The sequence below is a fragment of the Talpa occidentalis genome, unplaced genomic scaffold (assembly GCF_014898055.3).
Source record: "Talpa occidentalis isolate TD23 unplaced genomic scaffold, MPIMG_talOcc4v2.1 talOcc4.4, whole genome shotgun sequence".
Taxonomy (NCBI): Eukaryota; Metazoa; Chordata; class Mammalia; order Eulipotyphla; family Talpidae; genus Talpa; species Talpa occidentalis.
The window spans coordinates 96929496-96948569 of NW_023604295.1; the positions used below are offsets into that span (position 1 = coordinate 96929496).

Here is a 19074-nt window from a genome sequence, read left to right on the forward strand (position 1 = left end):
TGGTGGCATTTCCAGATCTGGTCAAAGGGCAGGGCTGAGAGAAGAAATTGCCAGAAATTCTAGACTGGCTGAGCCAGAACCCTTATAATGGTGCCTGACACTGGCAACATTCAAGAGCATTCAGGAGATGGCAGTAGCAACAGAAGGGGTGTCCCAGCCCCAAACCCCATAGAGATTGTTGCTGGGTGTTCTGCAGATGTGGTCTGAGCGGTACAAATCCATCATGTGAAACATTTCATCCTTGCTCCTGACCAGAGAGCCAGACCCAGGCCTAAAACTGACTGAACATTGCTCAAAATTTGCAAATTCACAATGGTTCAGGTTGGGAAAATCTACAAAGAGGGTGTGACAGACCTACTTCTCCGAGGCTCATTTAATTAGGAGTCTAGTTATACTCTTGCATCTCTCCAGAACAGTGACAAGGTGGACCTCCAATTTCCAAATGTTTACCAAACTCCTACTATGTGCCAGGTACTGTTCCCAGTGCTTTGAGAGCTAAAAGTGAACAACGTAAGAAAAAGGGCACCATCTGGAACAGTGCCTGCAATAAATTGAAAATGTGTCGGAACTATTGACACCTTCATTTTATATCTTATTTATTTTGGTATTATAGATATGTATCTATATTGATACACATATATTTAGATATCATTAGCTTTGTGTCTAGTAATTTATATTTAACACATTAACTAATTATCTGAACTAATGCCCTACCAAATCATTCTGACTCTTACCTTACTGACCTAATGTTCATGCCACTAACATAACACATCCAACACTAAATGCCTACAGATTTCTTTGAAAACAACCAACTTCTACATGCAATTTCTTTTCTAAGCTCACCAACTGGTTTTCTTCAATCTCCTTCCAAGTCTGTCCAGCTTAGGTCACCAACAACACTTTTTGGAAGCCACAGAGGCCAGGCTGGAAGCAATCAGGTGGACTGATCCATCACAACTAGTTCAATTAAGAACTAAATCACCTTCAAACAGTTCTGACTTTGGAGCAATTGCTCTGACAGCCTCTGTAGCCATACTGCCAGACTCAGCTAGAATCTCCTGAAACGTATATGGCTTACAAAACAGAGCAATGCTCTGATTTCCTGGGAGGGGATTGTTCCCTTTGCTGGCATGCCTACTGAGCCTCCCTGTGCCCTCTCCAGCTGAGTCACCTTTCCCCTCAATCCTGCTTGACTCTTTGAGTGATGAGTCCTGGGTAGCAGGTCTAATTTCCTCTCCCCCAAACGCTTTTGCCTTATTTCCACCACCTGAAAGTTTGCTAGTGAATCCCGCACCTCAGAAGCTCCTTTGCAATCATAAGGATGCTGGGGAGGAGAGGGGTAGGTGGGCCCCAGATCCATGTGTTCCATGTTGAGTAGGGTGGGTGCACTTTTGTCTGCAGGAGTGTATGTGTACGTTTCATTCACATCTGACCCACAGGCACAAGCAGAAGTATTCATCTCTCCCAAGGGCAGATACCTCTTCACCCCCCTACCCCCCGCCCTTTCTGCAGACTGAGGACTGTAACTGAGATTAGTGGTTGATTTTCTCAATTTGCTTTCTGCAAATATATGCAGCCTGTGAGCTCAATTCTCTGATAGTTCTTCCTGTTTAGGAAAAGAAGCCTCAGTGTGTGTGGAGGGTGTGTGTGTTTGCATGCACATGTGTGAATGTGCGTACCTGTGTGTGTGTCCCATTTTTGTTTGGAAATGTTCAGAGAAAGGGATCTGGGCAGCAGAGATACATTTTCATTTTGAGATAAAAGCAAGCGGACATTAAAGTCGACATGTTTCTGTTGCCTGTGATTAATACGCACGTCTGCATTTTGGCTCTTCTCACGTCTGTTGCCCTCTTTTCATTAGTCTATTGGGAATTGAACTTCATCTTGATGAATTTCCTCTGCAGTGAATTTGATCAAAGGGAATGGAGGGCAGCAGGCTGGGGTCTTTAACAGAGGAGGACATTGGCTCTTTCCTGGACATGATGTACAGGGAAGAGCCTAAGGGCTCACTAAGCTCGTCACCCCCCCCCCCCACAGCTCCTTTTACTGGTTATAGCTGGGGGGTGGAGGGCACTCTCTGAACAACCCACTCCTGTTCTTTCACCATTTGGGCAGCAGGAATATTGTCCTCCCCCCACTGCCCTTTATGTCATTTCCATCTGATTTGATGCAGGACCTGCACTAAGAGAAAAGAAGGGGGAATCTTTCTCCATAGGAACACTTTAATTTTTCAAATCTAGTCCACTCAGTGAGGTCAAGTGATCTCTGGTATTTTACTTACCAAGCACGTGCTTTGGGCCAGGTGCTGTGCCCAGGTGCTATACTAGACTCAGAGTGCTGAGAAGAAGAAATTCCTCTTCTTGCCTTGAGAAGGGGCCTGTGACAGCAGAGGAGGACTGCATGGAGGAGCTTTCTGAGCCTAACAGCACTATGTTCCCAGGGTCCAGTCATCCAGTGGAAAGTTCTCACAGAGTGGGAGCTGACTCTGGAGATGAGTGATCCCATTGGTTCAGAGGTGCCAGCTTGTCTCTGAACCAGAGACGCTAGCAATCCTGGGACACCACTCTCTCCACTGATTCTGACAAATACATACGGCTGGCACAGTTCGACCAGTCCCCTACCTGCATGTCTCAGCTGTGCCCAGCCTCCCCAGTGGGTGCCCCTCAGTGCTCACTCACCCCACCTCTACACTGCCCAGGCTCGATCTGAGCTTCTGACCTTCAGTCTATAATGTCTCCCTGCCCGGCCTGACTGGATGCAGGTCCGGGTCTGCCGACAAGCACAGAACCCACCCCGCTTCCACAACTACCAAAGACCTCTCCATCCATTTCCTGCTGTGCCATACCTTGTCCTTTTGTCCTATAGGAGGCTTTGAAACAAATGACCTCAGGGAAACATAAAATTGGCTTAATTTTGGGAAATTGGCTTAAAATTGGGAAAGAAATGTTTCATCAGAGAAATCACTGAGAGGCCAGGCTGGAGAGCAAACCTCTCTGTCACGTGAAGTGACATGAAGAAATACTTCACCTTCTCCTCTTGGGGCTCTGGCTGCCCCCTTTCTCTCTCAGTGGCTAACAACTCGCAAGCCCTTTGTGTACTAGCAGAGTGTACAAATATGTTAGAGATGAGTTGTTCTCGATATAATCTCCATGGTCTAGACTGGCTGAGCATTTAATCAGATCTTTCCATGCACTAAACTGAAGACACTCAGTGAGGAGACTGCTAAGATGACCCAGAATGTGTCTCTGGTCAAGAAGGAGTTGGGGTTCTTGGGACTGAAACAGCAGGTGATGGCTCTTCACAGCCATGTGTCTGGGCTCCTTCCTAGTCTTTTCCTCTTGTCATTCTACTCAAAAGCCCAGTGCCCCATATCTCTGACTTACAGGACCAGAAATCCCTAGAAGAGGACAGATTCTACACCACAGTTAGGTATAAATGACTGATAAAGAATCAACTAGCTCCTGCCAAGAGTTGTGGACCTGCACAAAGTTCAGACATTAAGTCAAAAAATGAAATCAATAGCTATTGACTAATGTGGGGTGGGGGTGGGGAAGGTGCAGCAGGGAATTGATAGAACCTGGAATCTTTGTAGGTCTTAGAAATTCTAGGTCCTAGATAGAACCAGTCTCTAGAGAAGGCTGCAGGTTTGCTTTTGATTTTCATTTTCTACTTCTAGTAACATCATCGGGAGGAGTTATTATCCTTCCAAGAAAAGTCATTGATTCTCCACTCAATTTGGTATTTGGGTTGTGACACTGCATGGCTCAGTCCTGTTACAAACATGGTAGCATCATTAAATGAGCCTCCTCTGTTCTGCCACGACCTGCACAGCCCCACCTGCATGTGAGCTGTGTGGAGACCAGTTCTCCTAAGGATTCAGGTCATGCTGCATTGTCCCTGCAGTTCTTGATGGACCTGCTTAGTTTAAAGAAGCCTGGATGGCAGCCTCCCTAGGGCTTGGTGGACTCACTAGTGCCTCTTCTGGGCTGTGTTTCTCCAGGATGAAAGGGGCTGGTCCTAAGGGAGGATTGGAATTGGGATTAGGACCAAGCTTCCCTGAAACCATTGCATTAGAGAGCATATATTGGAGCCTGGAGGGCCAAGGAGGGTGGGAGGAGGCAGTGTGTTTGGCCCCTTCTTGTCACTACACCAGTCATTTTATCTTCTTCATAGTCCTCTTCTCCCAATGCCAGTGAAAATCATTCTCATCATCCTCTGCTTCAGTGGTTCTCAAACTTCAGCGGGCATCAGAATCAGAGAACTACACTGTATAAAGCAGGGCTAGGCCCCACATCCAGACATTCTGATTAGTCGATCATGGTGAAAACCTCTCAGTGGCTGGCAAGACCAGGAGATCCTCAGGAGCACAGCCGGGTCTCCTTCATCCTCCCTTCCCTGTCCCTGGAACAGGGTCTGGCACTCAGCAAGAATTTGCCGGATCACACTGAACAACGCTGCAAACACAGAATCCCATCTGTTCACTGCTGGCATACAGGGGATTTTGATCGCTTTCTGGGGTGCCGGTGAAGTAACCTCTCTCTTTTTGTCTCCCTGGGATAGAGTCAAGTTTGGCTTCTCATTTATAGCCCTTGTAAAGCCAACTTCCTTTCTAGTTAGTGCCAACAAAACAAAAACAAAAACAAAACAAAACTAGAGCAAGTGCTATAAAGCAGGTAGAGAATAAATTTACAAAGTAAAGCAAATAAAGACAGGGAAGAGAAGGCACTGGAGTAGACTTCAAAACCCTCATTGCTCATTTCTCGTGCCTGCAGGTGGACAATGGGAAGTAGTTACATGAAAATTAAATTGTGCCAAGGGCTTTGTCTTGTCAGCCTCGATAAATGTCTACTGCAGATAGGGAACCGTTTACCTCCCCTAGCCTGCCAGGGTCCATAGCAGGAGGCTCTGGGCATCCCCTAAAGGCCTGAGAAATTATCTGATCTGAAAATCAACTGCTTTTCACTGATGAATTCCTTCAAAGAATGAGACTCACTTCCTCACGTTTTGGTAACACCTACTTGATTCATTTAAATGAAAAGATAGTTAAGAAAAAGTCTTCATTTTCTTCCCCTTGCTAGAATCTAAGAGTCAAGAAGACTGCTGGTTTTGAAATGTGCTGGACCGGGCTTTCTACAGATGATGTTGCACACTTCTTTAGGATCATTTTTAGAGCAATGACATGAGTGGGGCTGAAATGTCAATCAGTCAGAAACATGAACACTCCTGCTTAGAAATCAGCGAGGCTGGGTGGCCGGGAAGGGCTGCGCTGCCTCTGGGCGTTAGCCCGTGGCTCTGTGGGGTGGGCGTTCAGGGGTCGTCAGCTCCTGAGCCTGGGCTTTCTGCTCCAGGGGAGATGTGCCTGTGACTGCGTCAACTCAGTAGTACCAAGTGCCTTTTGTTTTCACATCTTCCTGGAACACTGGCTTTAAAGACAGCTTCATTAAGGACTGTATCATTGTTTGTTCAGTTGAGAGGCAAAAACCACTGGTGGCAGGAGGGCCAAAGATAGTAATATGCTTTTTTTTTTTTTTTTTTGGCAGTGGAGGGCAGCTTCCCTTCCCATGCACGTATGGCCTGACACACAGGCCAATTCTGACAGCTGCTAGTTTCCCTCTGGCCTGTGAGCTCAGAAAGGTTTGTATGCTTTCTATGCTTTTAAATGGTTGAAAATAAAAATCAAGAGTGATAAGATTTAGTGACATGTGAAAATGATATGAATTTAAATCACCTGCTTTTTCATAGTTCATAAATAAAGTTTTTTTGAACGCAGTCACACTCATTTGTGGATGCATTGTCTGTGGCTAGTTTCATGCTCTCAGGGTACAGTTGAGTGCTTGTGAGAGACCACAGGACCCAACAATTCCCAAGTATTTACCTGATTCATTACAGCTAAATTTTGCTGACCCTTGTGGAATGCATAGGCATGGAGGACATTGTTTCTCACTAGGAATCTTAGCCTTGGAGGTTGCACATCCATGTCCATGGCTACAGGCCTTGTTACATGCGGAGACGTGCAATCTAAACCCTGCTTGATTAGGATGATGAAGAGTGCGCGAGAGTGTGAATTGAAGGAGTTCCTGCTGCAATCACATTTTTGGTATCCACATGAATCTGTGTGTTGGTCTGAGCTACAGTGTTTCATTACACCTACTAGAACACACTGTCGGAATTCATAAAGGCAGGTGACCGGCTAATTGGCTGCTTTCCTGAACTGCACAACTCATTCTGTTCTGGCTTTTCCATCTCAACCTCCGCTTTCTCCTCCTCCCCATCACCTGAGTCGCTCATGGTCTTGGCCTATCTGTTTTCAAGCCCCAGAGAGCTGGATCTGGCCTCCACCTGGCAAGATAAGCAATGGTCGGAACTGTGGCCACATTGGTCAGCTGTCCTTCTGAGTACAAGTCTGCATCTACCGCTACTGAAGTGGGGATGCAAGGCCACAGGGCGTCTAGCCCATCTGTGAGCTTGGTTTCGGCTGCCAGCATATGGAGTGGGAAACGCTGAGCCGATGAATACATTTTTCACTTGTGGCTGGAACACTTGGTGGAAGGCAAGTTTATTACTCTCCACTCCCTGAGATACTTTCCAAAGGTTCAGCTACTCTTATGTAAAGGCCCCTTTTCACTCTATCCTTGGGGAGGAAAAGGGGGTTGGGAGCATGATAAAGGCCCACAGGCTCAGCAGCATTGCTTCCCTTTGGAGCTGGCATGCTGGGTAGCCCTACAGCAGCAGCTGATGGAAAGGGCTCTCCTTTGTCCCTCTACATGAGTCCAGTCACAAAGGCTCCAACTCTGCTGCCCTAACCAAGTACCATTTTCACCTGCTCCCTTCCATCCCCCATTCCAGCAAACCTCAAAACAAGTGATTTCACATACCCCAAACAGCTCAATAAAACAAGAATAAGTGATGCAGACATGAGAAACAGCTGAAGGGGATGAGGAATACCTTCCCCACCCTCACCAAACCTAAAGAACAAAGGTACTCTCACAAGTGCCAGACTTAAATATTTTAAATCAAAACCCAATTCAACAGAATTGGTTTTAAACATATAAAGTATTCATTTTACTGCCATTGTTTGGGGAGAGTTCTATTAGCTCCTAAATACCTGACTGATGAATCTCTTTTTATTTAACTAAGGGGATTGTGAGGAAAATTCTACAGATTTTCTCCTATAGATATGCAGAGCCAGCCTGACAGAAGAGGGCTATTCGATTGGGAGAATTCATTTAATGAATTTAATGCCCCAAACTTCTGCCAGTGTTTCTTCCAGAAGAAAGGAAAATTGAGTTTGGGTACCTAAAGTGATTTAGGTAGCCACTTCCTCTTCCCGGACCTTCTCCTTCCTCTGCATTTGTTTCTTATATAATTGTATGCCTATAAGCTCCCTTCCCACCCCCTGCAAATATAAAGTCCTCTGCAGGGAGGAACTTATTCAGTTTTATCCCTTTGCCACAGTTATAGGGTGAGTACTTAGCACATAGTAGGTACTCAGCAATGCCCATGAGTTGCACAAATTTGATTTAAGGATAAGCAGGGTGATGGGCATTGGACTAGGAGTGGAAAGCGGAAAGCCCAGTCTTGCCAATACCTCTGAAGGTCTCTGAATGAGATGCTGCCTCTCCAAACCTCAGTTTCCTCATTGCAATTGCATCTAAATACAGATGTCCCAACAACCTCACACAGCTATTGTGAAACTCAAAGGAGGGATAAGATGAAAAAATCACTTTAGGTAAGGAGAAAGGCAGCATAAGATTGTTTCCTAGAATCAGAAAGTTGCAAAGTCCTGTGCTGCATCCCCCTGGCTGCGGGTCCGACTAGAGGACATTGACCGCAGCCTCTTACTTAGGATCTCTGTTTTGATGACACAGGAAGCAGAATCGACAGATTCTGCACTTTCTTTCGAGCCCAAATGCCACTGTGACCAGGGGCTAATTATGTGCCCATGCCAAGCCAATATGGGGAGGGTGGAAGGACAGGGCAGATGATATGTGTTGAGGACAAAGACCACGGCATTTGAAACATAGACATCCTTGGTGCCTCGTGGAAGTCCTGGAATAGCCCTGATGCTTGCCTGCTATTCTCTTGGCCACAAAAGATCACAGACCGGTTACTATAGCAACAATTCTCCTCATGAGGTATCCATGTTAGGATGGAGATGGAAAAGATTTCCTTATTAAAAAAAGAAGAAAGAAGTAGATTAGGTTTTCAGATCTATTTGCCCTCCACCCAAAAGGCCGCTCCTTTGAGAAGAAGAAAGAAGAAGCTGCTATTATTGAAAAGATACTTCTAATTCCTAGCAAATTTCAAACTTCCATTTTAGACTTGGTGTAGTTCATGCTTATTCTAATACATCAGAGAAGAAGGGATTATCTCAAGAGGAAAAACTGAAATAAAGGAGGAGCCATAAGATTAGCTGGTGAGAGCATGTTGACCACAGTCAGGGCAGCCTCTGGCCAGGGGTGTGACTGCCCCAACTCCCAGATCCACACCTACCATGAGGCCCAGCTCTGTCACCTCATCACCCCTCCCCTCTGCTCCCTGGCTGCAGGAATGTTATGGCTGTTGCTTGAGGCAGGACCTATGTGGAGTGCCTGCTGGGCCCTGGAGTGGTAGGGGCGCCCAGCAGGGAAGCCACAGGATCTTAGCTGATGCCCAGGCAGGTCCTGCTGTGGCCAAGGGCCTATTCTTGGCTTTAGACTTCTCATATAAGCTTATGCGGCCTCATAAATGACAAAGATTTTCTGAGCTGAGGGGAGTGCACTTGTGCATGTGTGTTCATGTGTGTTCATGTGTGTGTGCACGTGGGCTTGCATGTGAACCTTTCCCCGCAAACTTAATTCTGCCTCAGCAAGAGATTTACTTTAAAGTATTAAGGACTAAGACCTTATGCGTGTGAAGTCCGACCACCCTGATTGTAGGCAACCTGGGGAGTCGGGAAAGGAGAACCTGCTGGTCGGCGTGGAGAGAGACGAAGGAGTTGGGGGCACGCACAGTGAGCTGGACCCTAAAGGCCTTGGGAACAAGGGAGCTGGGGGAGGGGAGCAACAGAAAGGCTGACCTTCTCCCCTGCAGAGGAGAGCAAAGGCAGCGCTCTGAGATTGGCTGACAGGACGCTGGGGAAGCCCAGGGCAGGTAAGCAGGGGCTACCAGACAAAGTCTGCCTTAAAGTCCCCACTGACGATGATACTGGGCTTTTTGAAACCACCCTGGGGCTGGGACATGGGAGGCCCTTAAGATATCAAGGGTGGATCCCTTGACAGAGCACTGGGGAAGGCTTGCTGAGACCTGTCATAGAAATCAGAGGTGACAGGTGACAGACTTGGGCATACAAGGGATGGGGCTTACAAAAGGGACACATGAGCAGGCACAGACAGTGGGCACTAGTAGGGGAGGGTGGAGTCATCCCACTCCAGCTGGGCTTGCCTGGCTCCGCTCTGCCCGTGTCTGCCCCTGCCCATCCCTTTCTCCTCCTCTTCTTCACTGTCATCTGAGTTGCTGCTGCTGGAGCTTACGTCTTCCTCTGCTTCTTCCTCCTCCTCCTCTTCCTCTGTCTCATCTTCCCCATGCCCTGGTTCTCCATGTTTCTGGATATCACAGACAAAAGAGAACTGATCATCAGGTGTTGAGCTTATGTTTCTCCTTCTGCTAGGGAAATGTTTGGGGCGCCTTGGAATTTCCTCCCCTTAATGCTAAATCTTTGGGCCTGGACATAGGTTTTCTGGAAGGTAGGTCTTCTGATGAAAGGCAAATCACAGGGCTAAGGACAAAGACAAGAAGTAGCCAGGCATGGATGCCAGTAACATGGGTATTGTAAGCACTGGACATTTTAAATCAATCCATCCATCCTTTACAGCAAGATTTTTAGGCCAAGGTTGCTCTTTGCTGTTTCTGGAGCCTATCTGGTTGAACGTTGCAAGCCTTAATTGCTTGCTTCTCACTGAGTGAATGGTATTTCAGCTTGTACCCCTTTTCCAGGCAGGAATGTGATGTCTCTGGAAGTAGACAATCTAAGACAAGACTCAGCTGTGCTGCCTTCTAGTATTCTTTTGGAAAGGAAAAAGTTCATGGTCCTCATTTTCCATGCCTGCCCCTTGCCCCCTGAGCTGTATTCTCAGACTCTATCTCATTCTTGTTAAGTCCCATCCCTGCTTCCCCCAGCTTTTTGGTGATTGCATTCAAGTCATATTTCTGGAGTTATATTCTGAGTAGATGAACCAGCCCGCAAAAGATGTGTGCCCACTTGGGACACTGTCCCCTCTGTGGAGCACCTGCCCTCCTGACACTGGCTTCCCCAGGTCCTACCCATCCTTCAAGGCCTCCCTTAGACTGACCTCCCCAAGGAACCTGCCCAAACACCCCAGCCTCAGAGACTATCCTTCTTCAAGCTTTGCTGGCTGTTGGCACTGCCATGTTAATCCTCGGTAGGCATGCTCTTGTCTGGTACTCGGACTGCCCCAGGCAGAGTGATCTTTTTGCCAACACCCACGGCTCAGCTCTTGAAGGGCAGTGCCCCACAGCGGTTTGCTCAACATTACACCTAGAGCACATGGTAGCAGAAGCTGAGTCACGTCAGCACACTGGCTTTAAGTCAGAGCAAGAGACTTGCAGAGTGGAAAACGGGACCAGGCTGGGATAATCCTTTCTCTAACTTTCATGGACTCCTCTCTATCTTCTCATACTTTCTTACTCCTACCTCTACCAAAACCCAGAACCTGGGGCAGACCAAAGGGTATGTTGTAAGTGGCACCCCTTAATATTGCTATGTCCAGAGCAGGGGCCGTGGACACTCATGGGTGGATCTGGGCACTGCCGGCTGACTGTAAAGATGTGAACATTAAAAGCAGACAACCTTGAGTCTGAATATTGGTACTGCCGTTACCAGTTCTGTGAATTAGAACGCTTCACTTTCCTCTGTTGCCACCTTGGTAAATGAGGACGATGCCGCCACCTTCACAGATTGCTGGGCAGATTAAATGAGGTGGTGGACAATGTCTGACATAATGGAGGTTCAGCAAATGGCAAGTATTACTGTTGTATTTTTGTTTTAGTCTATTCTGAGCCTTCAAATGAGCTCTGCAGGCAATATGGAGCAGTCATCTAATTTACGCTGTTAGTTAATCAAAAATTCAATACTGAGTCCCTACGTGTTAGTCAGCTCTGAGCTAAATATGATGGGGAGGGAACGGGGTAGACACCACATGGCTGTTTGCCTTTAAAAAACAAGCCTGGTTCTGTTTGTCAGCTGAGAGAATTCACACTCTGTAAATCAGGGAACACAGCTGGTGGGAAAGCATGCCCCCTCTCAGGCTGAGGGCTGGAGGACCTCGGAGAAGGGCAGGGTCCATGGTGCTGGGCTAGTTGGGGCAGACTCCAGATAGGAGGGATGAAGCTGTGTGGAGGGGGGGCCTCACCTCCATGGGGTTGACTGTGATAGTGAGCGCAGAGTCATCCCAATCCATCTCGGCCTCCTTGGCAGCCTCGGTCTCTTGGGTGAAGTGCTGGTGGGCGATCCGGATTCGGTACACACCCATGGCCACGACAAACACCAGCATGCACACGGAGATGATGATGACCACCGTGGCGATGCTTGGGACAACTGGAACGCAAAAGGAACGCATGTGGTGTGGTGGACAAAGGACGAGCTCACTCTTGGGATGGAGCATGAAGGAAATATCCATGTGTAATGGTTTACAGTCTTCCCTATGGGGTCCTGGGTCAGCCCCTTACCCTGTCTGGGTTTCACTTTCATCTATAAATGGACTGAATAATTTCTGTGGTAGCTGTGAGGAATAATGAAACTATCTATGTGAGTTATTGCCTAGGCACATAATAAGTGTAAGTTCTCTTCTATTACTTGCTTTTCCCCTCAATGACAGGGCAGCTCTCACTGAGAGCCAAGCTCTGTGGTAGGGTCACACACAAATACCTACTGGACAGTAATACAATATGGCAGGTGCTGGAAGTGTGCATAAGGGACTTCACAATACTTGTGTACTTGTCTGAGCACAAGTAAAGAGTTCAGGGAAAACTTCATTATAGGATATGACTTTGTGTTGGGCTAACAAAACTTGGCAAAAAAGCCCTTTGTACTAAGCTCTGTTACAATATATTGTATATAACTTCTTGTGTACTTGACTGGTTCCCTACAGAGGCTGCGAGTGCCTCAGAGGAAAGGCACTACTTCTACAGCTTCCCTGTGGCTGGGTCCCTCCCAATCCTGGTACCTGAGGTTTAAGTGGATGATCTAGGATGCCCTGAGGTTCCTCCTCCAGTGACCTACCTGAACTGCGTCGGATGCTGGTCCGTGACTCTGGGTGGTGGACAGACTGGAGGAAAGGAGGCTGCACAATAAGGTGGTTGACATGCTCTGTGTCTGAGACTCTCACTTCATGGAGCACGCTGACCTGGGAAGAGCAGGGGGAGGTGCTATTAGCCAGGAAAGGCAGATGGCCAGGGGCATCAGGCCTCCTAAGTAAATGAGGAATGAATGGATAGGCCTGGGTTTCCCAAGCAACCTCAGGATGAGCTCACCTCCAAGTTGAACTCATTGCTGGTGTAGCGCCCATTGAGTTCCGAGCACTTGATCCGGAACCGCCGGGCCTCCAGGGAAGCCGGACGCCAGTTGCGGTAGCGGATGTGATGCAGGACCTGCTCGTAGCGGCTCATGGAGCCCACCCCTGTGTCAAGAGACCACGTCTGTCATGAGAAGGCAAAAGAGGAGGAGGAGGAGACAGGTTGCGGCTATGGGGCTGGTGGGCTTCTGAATTGGTCCTGGGTGAGTACTTGAGATAGTTAGGGCAGACAGTGTGCAGAAGAAGTTCTGAGAATTGATTTTAGCCCTCGCCTAAATGTTTGGTCTAATATGCCAAATGTTGCTGTAATGTTTGCTTAGATCAATGATTGTAACAGAAGCCATCCATATAGTTTCTATAGATTTCTCCAGGAGAGTGAGTTGTACCAGGACCTCAAGCTACTGGAGGAGCTAACCAAAGGTGAGGGCAGAAGTCCATGTGCTGAGGTCAAGGTGTAACAGGGTGGTCCCCAGGAAAGGGGAAGGTCCCTGTCCTATAACAAAGGGGCCCACCTGACCCTACCTCCACAGGTCACAGAGCTGCCCTCACACTCCTGGCTCCTGGAGGAGGCTGCTCTTTGAGGAGAGCACAGGATAGGGCTGAATGTGGCTTACCGTAAATGGAGTATCCTGCAGTGGAGTTGGTGGCGTCCAGGTGTCGCTGGTGAAGCTCACTGTGGTTGAGCTCCAAACACTCTTGCCTTGGGTCCAAGTCCCCTCCAAGCACCAAAATGTCACAGAAATCTAGATTGTGAAGCATTTCTTCTAAGACTGCTGATTTGGGGGCTGTGGGAAGACAGACGTGTAGAACCACAGACATGAGGACAGGTGAGACAAAGGCCCTTGCTTCTCCCCAGACTCCTATGTGCTTGAACTACAGGTGCAGGCTGTGTCAGGAGAACGTGCTGTGTGATCCCAAAAATCACCTCCACTGCTCAGATGGATGTCCAGATAATCCCCCAAGTCTGGGTGGCATGAATTTGGGTGAAGCACATGAATATTATGATCAAACGGTGTAAAGCTGAATGCAGCCACTGAAAGGTTATGTGCTATTAGAGAAAGTATCTGCTTCTCAATTTTCTCATCCAGTAAGAGGGCAAAGGTCTCATGAGAACTTCAAATAGATTCTGGCACACAGTAGGTGCTCAATAAGCTACTCATTTGGCACCAGAGATAAGTGCCCCTCCACTGTGCTCTCTTAGCTTTCCCCATGTGGACCTGGTATGTGTTTGTGTCCCCCACCCCCCGGAGAAGCTGAAGTTCTCAAGGGAGAAGCAGTCTTTTTATGACTGGCTCCTCTGCCTCTAACCCAGGGCCTGGCATGGAGCAGGACCACACCCACTGCTCAGATGGAGTTTCCTGGCTGAAGTAATTAAATAATTAAGCACATTGGCCAGTCTGGTTGGCAAGCTGTTGGTCAGTTGAGCTGTCCTTGCCTGATTATATGACCCCCATATTCTCAAAGTAATGTCTGAGGATTTGATTGCTGGGCAAGTTAGCTGTCCTAAATGAAAACCCCACTGTAAAATCAAAGTGATTGGTATTTATGGAGTGATTGTGATGTTCCAGGCACTATACAAATGAAATCCAACCAGCAGACATAAAGGGATACTATTATTATCTGCAGAAATGAAAAGATCCAGAAGTAGGTGGGTTGCCCTGGGTTACACAGACAACAGCACAGGAGCCGGGACAGAAACCATGACTTTCTGATTCTAACAGTATGTAAAGTCTTAACCTCTGGCCAGTCTTCCATTGTTTTACATCTTGCAGCCTTTTATTGAAAAATCTGTGAACTGAGCTCATTTAAATATTTATTTATTAAGTGGACTAACATATCTTGTGCATTTTAAAACATTTATGATAATAGAACTTTTAAAAGGATTCATTAAAGATGAGAGAATTACTTAAAATAATTATTTTATTTTAAATTTTTTAGTGATACCAAAAATATGTGTTTGCTCTCACTAGACATACATTATTATAAATAATTTTGTGTGCTTAAATTTTAAATGCTTGCCAATCTCACTGGCTTGGCAAAATCTAAAAGCACATTAGAAAGCACTTAAGACAAGCCCTATCATTAGCAACAGTGCATGTGCATCTTTATTTCCAATGCCTTTCTCCTGGCTGCTGGGTTTTCTGGTAGCCTCTTGGCAGGTTGGATGAGCTCATGTCCCCCTCCATCCCCCCCAAAGTGCCTGGTCACATTAGGTCGGGGAGGTAGTCCCTGCCACCTTCTTGTTTTTCTCTTGCGCTTGCATTATGGGCAGTATCTTCCATATGCAGTTCCTTTGATTCCCACTGTGCCTAAGGGGCTGAATCAGTCATGGTGGAGGGCTTGCAACTGTGTGTTGGAGGGAATCACCAGAGGTTGGGGGTCTAGGGGTCATGGTGGTGGTGGGGTGACCTTCTGGAAGAGAGGCTGAAGGCAGAGATGTTTACCAGCAATAACGGCAGAGGAGAGAGAGGGACCTTGCAGACAGAGGGTAAAGTATGAGCAACAGTGTGAACCAATAAACATCCAGGAATGAGGGCAAGAGGGGTGTGCTTGGAAATGATTAGCCTTTTGTACTGAAGTAGCACAGCATGAGTCAATGGGCACAGAAGATACCAGAGCAGGTCACTGAGGTCATATGCCTGGTGGCAAATGCAATTAGCCTGCTTGTTTAAGGTACCCATAATAATGATTGTCCTAACAACAATAAGAGCAATATCTACAAAGTTCTAATAATAGCTCTTGGCACTTGCATGAGATCTGTACCTCCTTTCATAAACAGAAGGCGAGTTACAGACCCAGATAATTGCTTTCCCCTGCCTGCTGCTGTAAGCTGGTGTCAGGCCAAGTGAATCCAGATGCTGGTGGCCTGCAGCCTCTGAGGTCAGAGACCCTTCCTTTTCCTGTCTGATTTTAGCCACAAATGAGGGGAAGAGGTAAGATCACGCTACCTGCTGCACCCTAGAGTGTTACCTGGAAACTGCTTTGCTGGACAGGTGGTAGGACACCATCTATTTTTTGTGAGTTAAGAATTTTCAAGGCACCCCATTCCCTGGGGGTCAGGGTGGTTTAGGGCAATGGGTAATTAGGACTGGTCTAGAAGCAGCCCTTTAGGGACCCGGGTCCACAACCACCAGTACCTCATCAGCAGCTGCTCTTGGAGGGGAGGACAGACAGTTCTCAAATGGCTTTTTTCCCCTCTAGATCTGGGCCCCACGTTTCCCTCTCTGTCTCCCTGCTTCCCGTCTTTCTTTCTTTAACCTTCCTTCTCCCCTCCCCACCCAGTAACTAACAAACTCCATAGTAGATAATTCAAATTACTCTACTTTCACTGAGTAGTCCTCCCCATAATGAATCTGTTGGAAATAATAACTTGAATGTTTCCTGAAAGCTTAGTGAAATACTGCTGAATAAGACCTGACTTCTACTGTGTAGATAGATATTAAGGTGCAGTTTTATTCCTTCTTTGTGTTTCTTTACTTTTTCTCCTGATTATCAAAATAATACATGCTCACTACAGAACATTTGGCAGTTGCAGGAAAGTAGAGGGGAATGGAAACAAATTGACTCAACATGCTTCTCAGAGGGTATCACTGTTGGCCTTAGGGTGTTTCCTTCTTGGCATTTCTCTATGTATAGATTCTCTAACTTCACATCTTGCTTTCTTTTTCACTTATCATTTAGTGTAAATGCCTGTCCTCCAACGTCATTCTGAGTGTGTCAGAATTTGCCAAGCCACGTTCCTCTCCTATTATTTATCTGCATTGTTTCGATGTTTATAAATGACCCTGTTACGGTGAACAATTCTCTTGTCCCAAAGTATGATTTTCCGATTTTCCGTGGCTGGGAGCACTTGAGTTTCCCACCCACAACCCAGTATGCACCAGGGCACAGGTACCTGTGGTCTGCAAGTCACCCGGGGCCTCGGCTCTGGCGAAGGTGCTCACGATTTTGAGGTCAGGGAAGAGGGTCACCCCTATGGCACTTTCAAACTGGGCTGCGGGTCTCCAGAAGCGCTCGGTGCCTCGGAGGGTGATCTGGGGTTCCATGGCCTGCAACACCATCACGTAGGCATCCACATCGGGGATGCCGATGCACACATCTTCCCCAAAGCACCTGGGAAAACAGCTGGCGTCAGGGCAGCGAAGAGCAAACACCAAAGCCATTGTCATATGACCGACAATGAGGCCACGACCACTTCCAGACCTTGAATGGCAAAGAATCTCCAAGGATGTCAACAGACATTCAAATTTAAAGCCACATTATAGTCAAAACTACTAACAATCTAAGGACTTAAAAAGATTGGCTCCTGGGGGAAACAGGAATTTTCTATACCAGCAACAAGTAACCGTTAAATCTTTAATTATCTTTTAACAAAGTAATAAATGGCAACGTTAATTGGGTAGCAACTGCTTGTTATGTGCTTTAGTATTTGGTAAGCACAGTGTTGTTTAACTGGTTGGCTGCAGCCATGCTACTAAATGGGACCCAGGGCTAGGCTCCCACGCTGCGGAGAGAATGTTCTCTTTGGGAGGAGAACTCACAGTGCCCACTGCAGGTGCAGGAGCAGAGAGCTGCCATAACCACCCTCCTCTGCCTGATGCACAAGAACAAGGCTGGGGAGTGAGATAGACAAGGGTTCACAGCCTGGCTCGGCCCCTCCTGGGCTGGCTGGCTCCAGGCAAGGGACTTGACTTCTATGAGCCTTAGTCTTCATGTATACAATAGGTCTAGTCTTTATCTACACAGTCTTACAGTAGCAAGGATTAAATGCACATAGGATATAGGAAAGAAGCCAACCCAGAGCATGCAGCCTGGTGGGAGCTCAGTAAGTGTTGACAGATCCAATTTTCTCATCAGACCTCATCAGGCATTGCCACTGGCACTGTCTGCTGCCATCTAGGTCGAAGATCTAGCTCCATGGAGAACCCCAGGGCCCAGATGGATGCTCTGGGAATGCTGGCTGGGCTCCAGCTGGTGGCAGCTTTCATCTTGCATCCTTTGGGATAATTTCTTAGAGAAGGGTAGCTTGGGTGGACTCCAACCTCTCCTATGGGGTCCTTGTCTGCTTCCAGTTTTCTGGGTCCTTTGTCACATCAACCTCAATAATCCACCAATTTATGGGGAAGCCTGGTCCCAGGGCTGGAGACTGGTAAAGTGGTCCCTCTTCTTCACTGTAATGTGGAGGCGACTTCTCTCTATTCCTAGCCTCCAGATGTGTCCTTTGGTGTGGAGGTGGGAACACCTCCCCTACTAACTATAGAACATAATTGGGCCCTGTGGGCTTCATCCTGGACCTGTCCCAGGCTCAGTCATGTGGCAGTCAGCAGACCCATCTTTCCCACTCTTGTTCCTAACTTTCTGGGTCTTTTTCCTGGCTTCAGGGGCCATGGGACTCCTATTTCCCAGGGTTTTTCTGGGGTTCCTTTCCTAGCTGCCTTCCCAGATACTTCCTGTGGTTGAGAAATTATTTGATAAGTTGTCCACAGCCTTCAGTAGTAGTCTCATCTCCTCAATTGAACTCCGATGCCCAGGGACAAGAACAGTGCCCTTGCTGTCTCTCGAATACCTATGGTATCTAGGAGCGCCAAAAGCTTGGTTGATTAATTCAATTTAATAAACATTTGTCGAGTAGCTACTATGTATCAGGCATTGTACCCTTAAATCAGATCACAAACTCAGCTCTTTGAAATTTTACAGGAAGCAGTGCCTTCTAGGCATTAGATCAGATAAAGAATGAAATAGAGAAAGCTGGTTTGAGATGGCAAAACAATGCAACATTTTCTTTGAGAACACAAAAGGCGAATATAGGTCCACTGGGACATCCAAATAGGGTGAGAAACAAAACTGCCAACAGCTGAAGAGAGAGGAATCCTGTTTTGCAAGGGAACATCCCCAAGGGACCATCCCTGTGCCTCAGTTTGGCCCAGGCTGACTAGTGACCACTCACTGGACTTTGGAAGAGACTTTGAGGCGCCGCACACCAGCCGTCGGGAACTGCCTGGAGTTAATGTAGGACACCTTCTGGAGGGCGTGGTTGATGTTCCCGATGTCATCACCTTCCATCACCAGGACAGACTGGGAAGGGTTGAAGTGATACTGAAGGCAAGGCAGAGAGAGATGGATGCAGTGAGACACTCATCTGCAGGAAAAGGCCACTGTAGCCAACACACTCATCTCGAAAGCATTCACAAGTTTAACAGTTGTGTGCACAGAGGAAGGGCTTAACACCTTAAGCAATTCCTGCCTCCCTCTGGTGGGCTTTGGGGCCCTTCCTGTGAGGTTTCCTGAGGATGATCCACTCCCCTAAATATCAGTCCCGCCACAGGATGGATTCTGCAATCCCAGACACTGGAATCTTGGCAATGGAGCCCTCAGAGAGGTGGCCCATGCCTCTGAGGGGTCCTGACCACCCACCCCCTCAACCTCCAGCCCAGAAACTTTGGACTTTGGTTCCTTTCACTCTATTTTATCTTTGCTCTTGAACTGCCCCTCCATTCACCCT

General features: G+C 47.4%; 1 protein-coding gene across 3 annotated transcripts in view; it reads right to left on the reverse strand.

The window, feature by feature from the left end:
* Nucleotides 1-580: 580 nt before the first annotated feature.
* The window catches only part of CLSTN2 (calsyntenin 2), a 635260-nt gene continuing 616766 nt past the window's right edge, over nt 581-19074 (reverse strand). For all 3 annotated transcript variants that reach the window (XM_054700777.1, XM_054700776.1, XM_054700778.1), the window contains 7 exons: nt 18520-18668; nt 16468-16685; nt 13187-13357; nt 12532-12677; nt 12281-12404; nt 11412-11596; nt 581-9584 (listed from right to left, as the gene is read on the reverse strand). In XM_054700777.1, coding sequence (XP_054556752.1) covers nt 9381-9584; nt 11412-11596; nt 12281-12404; nt 12532-12677; nt 13187-13357; nt 16468-16685; nt 18520-18668 — 1197 coding nt within the window. In that variant the 3' untranslated portion in view covers nt 581-9380. The remainder of the gene's footprint in view (nt 9585-11411; nt 11597-12280; nt 12405-12531; nt 12678-13186; nt 13358-16467; nt 16686-18519; nt 18669-19074) is intronic.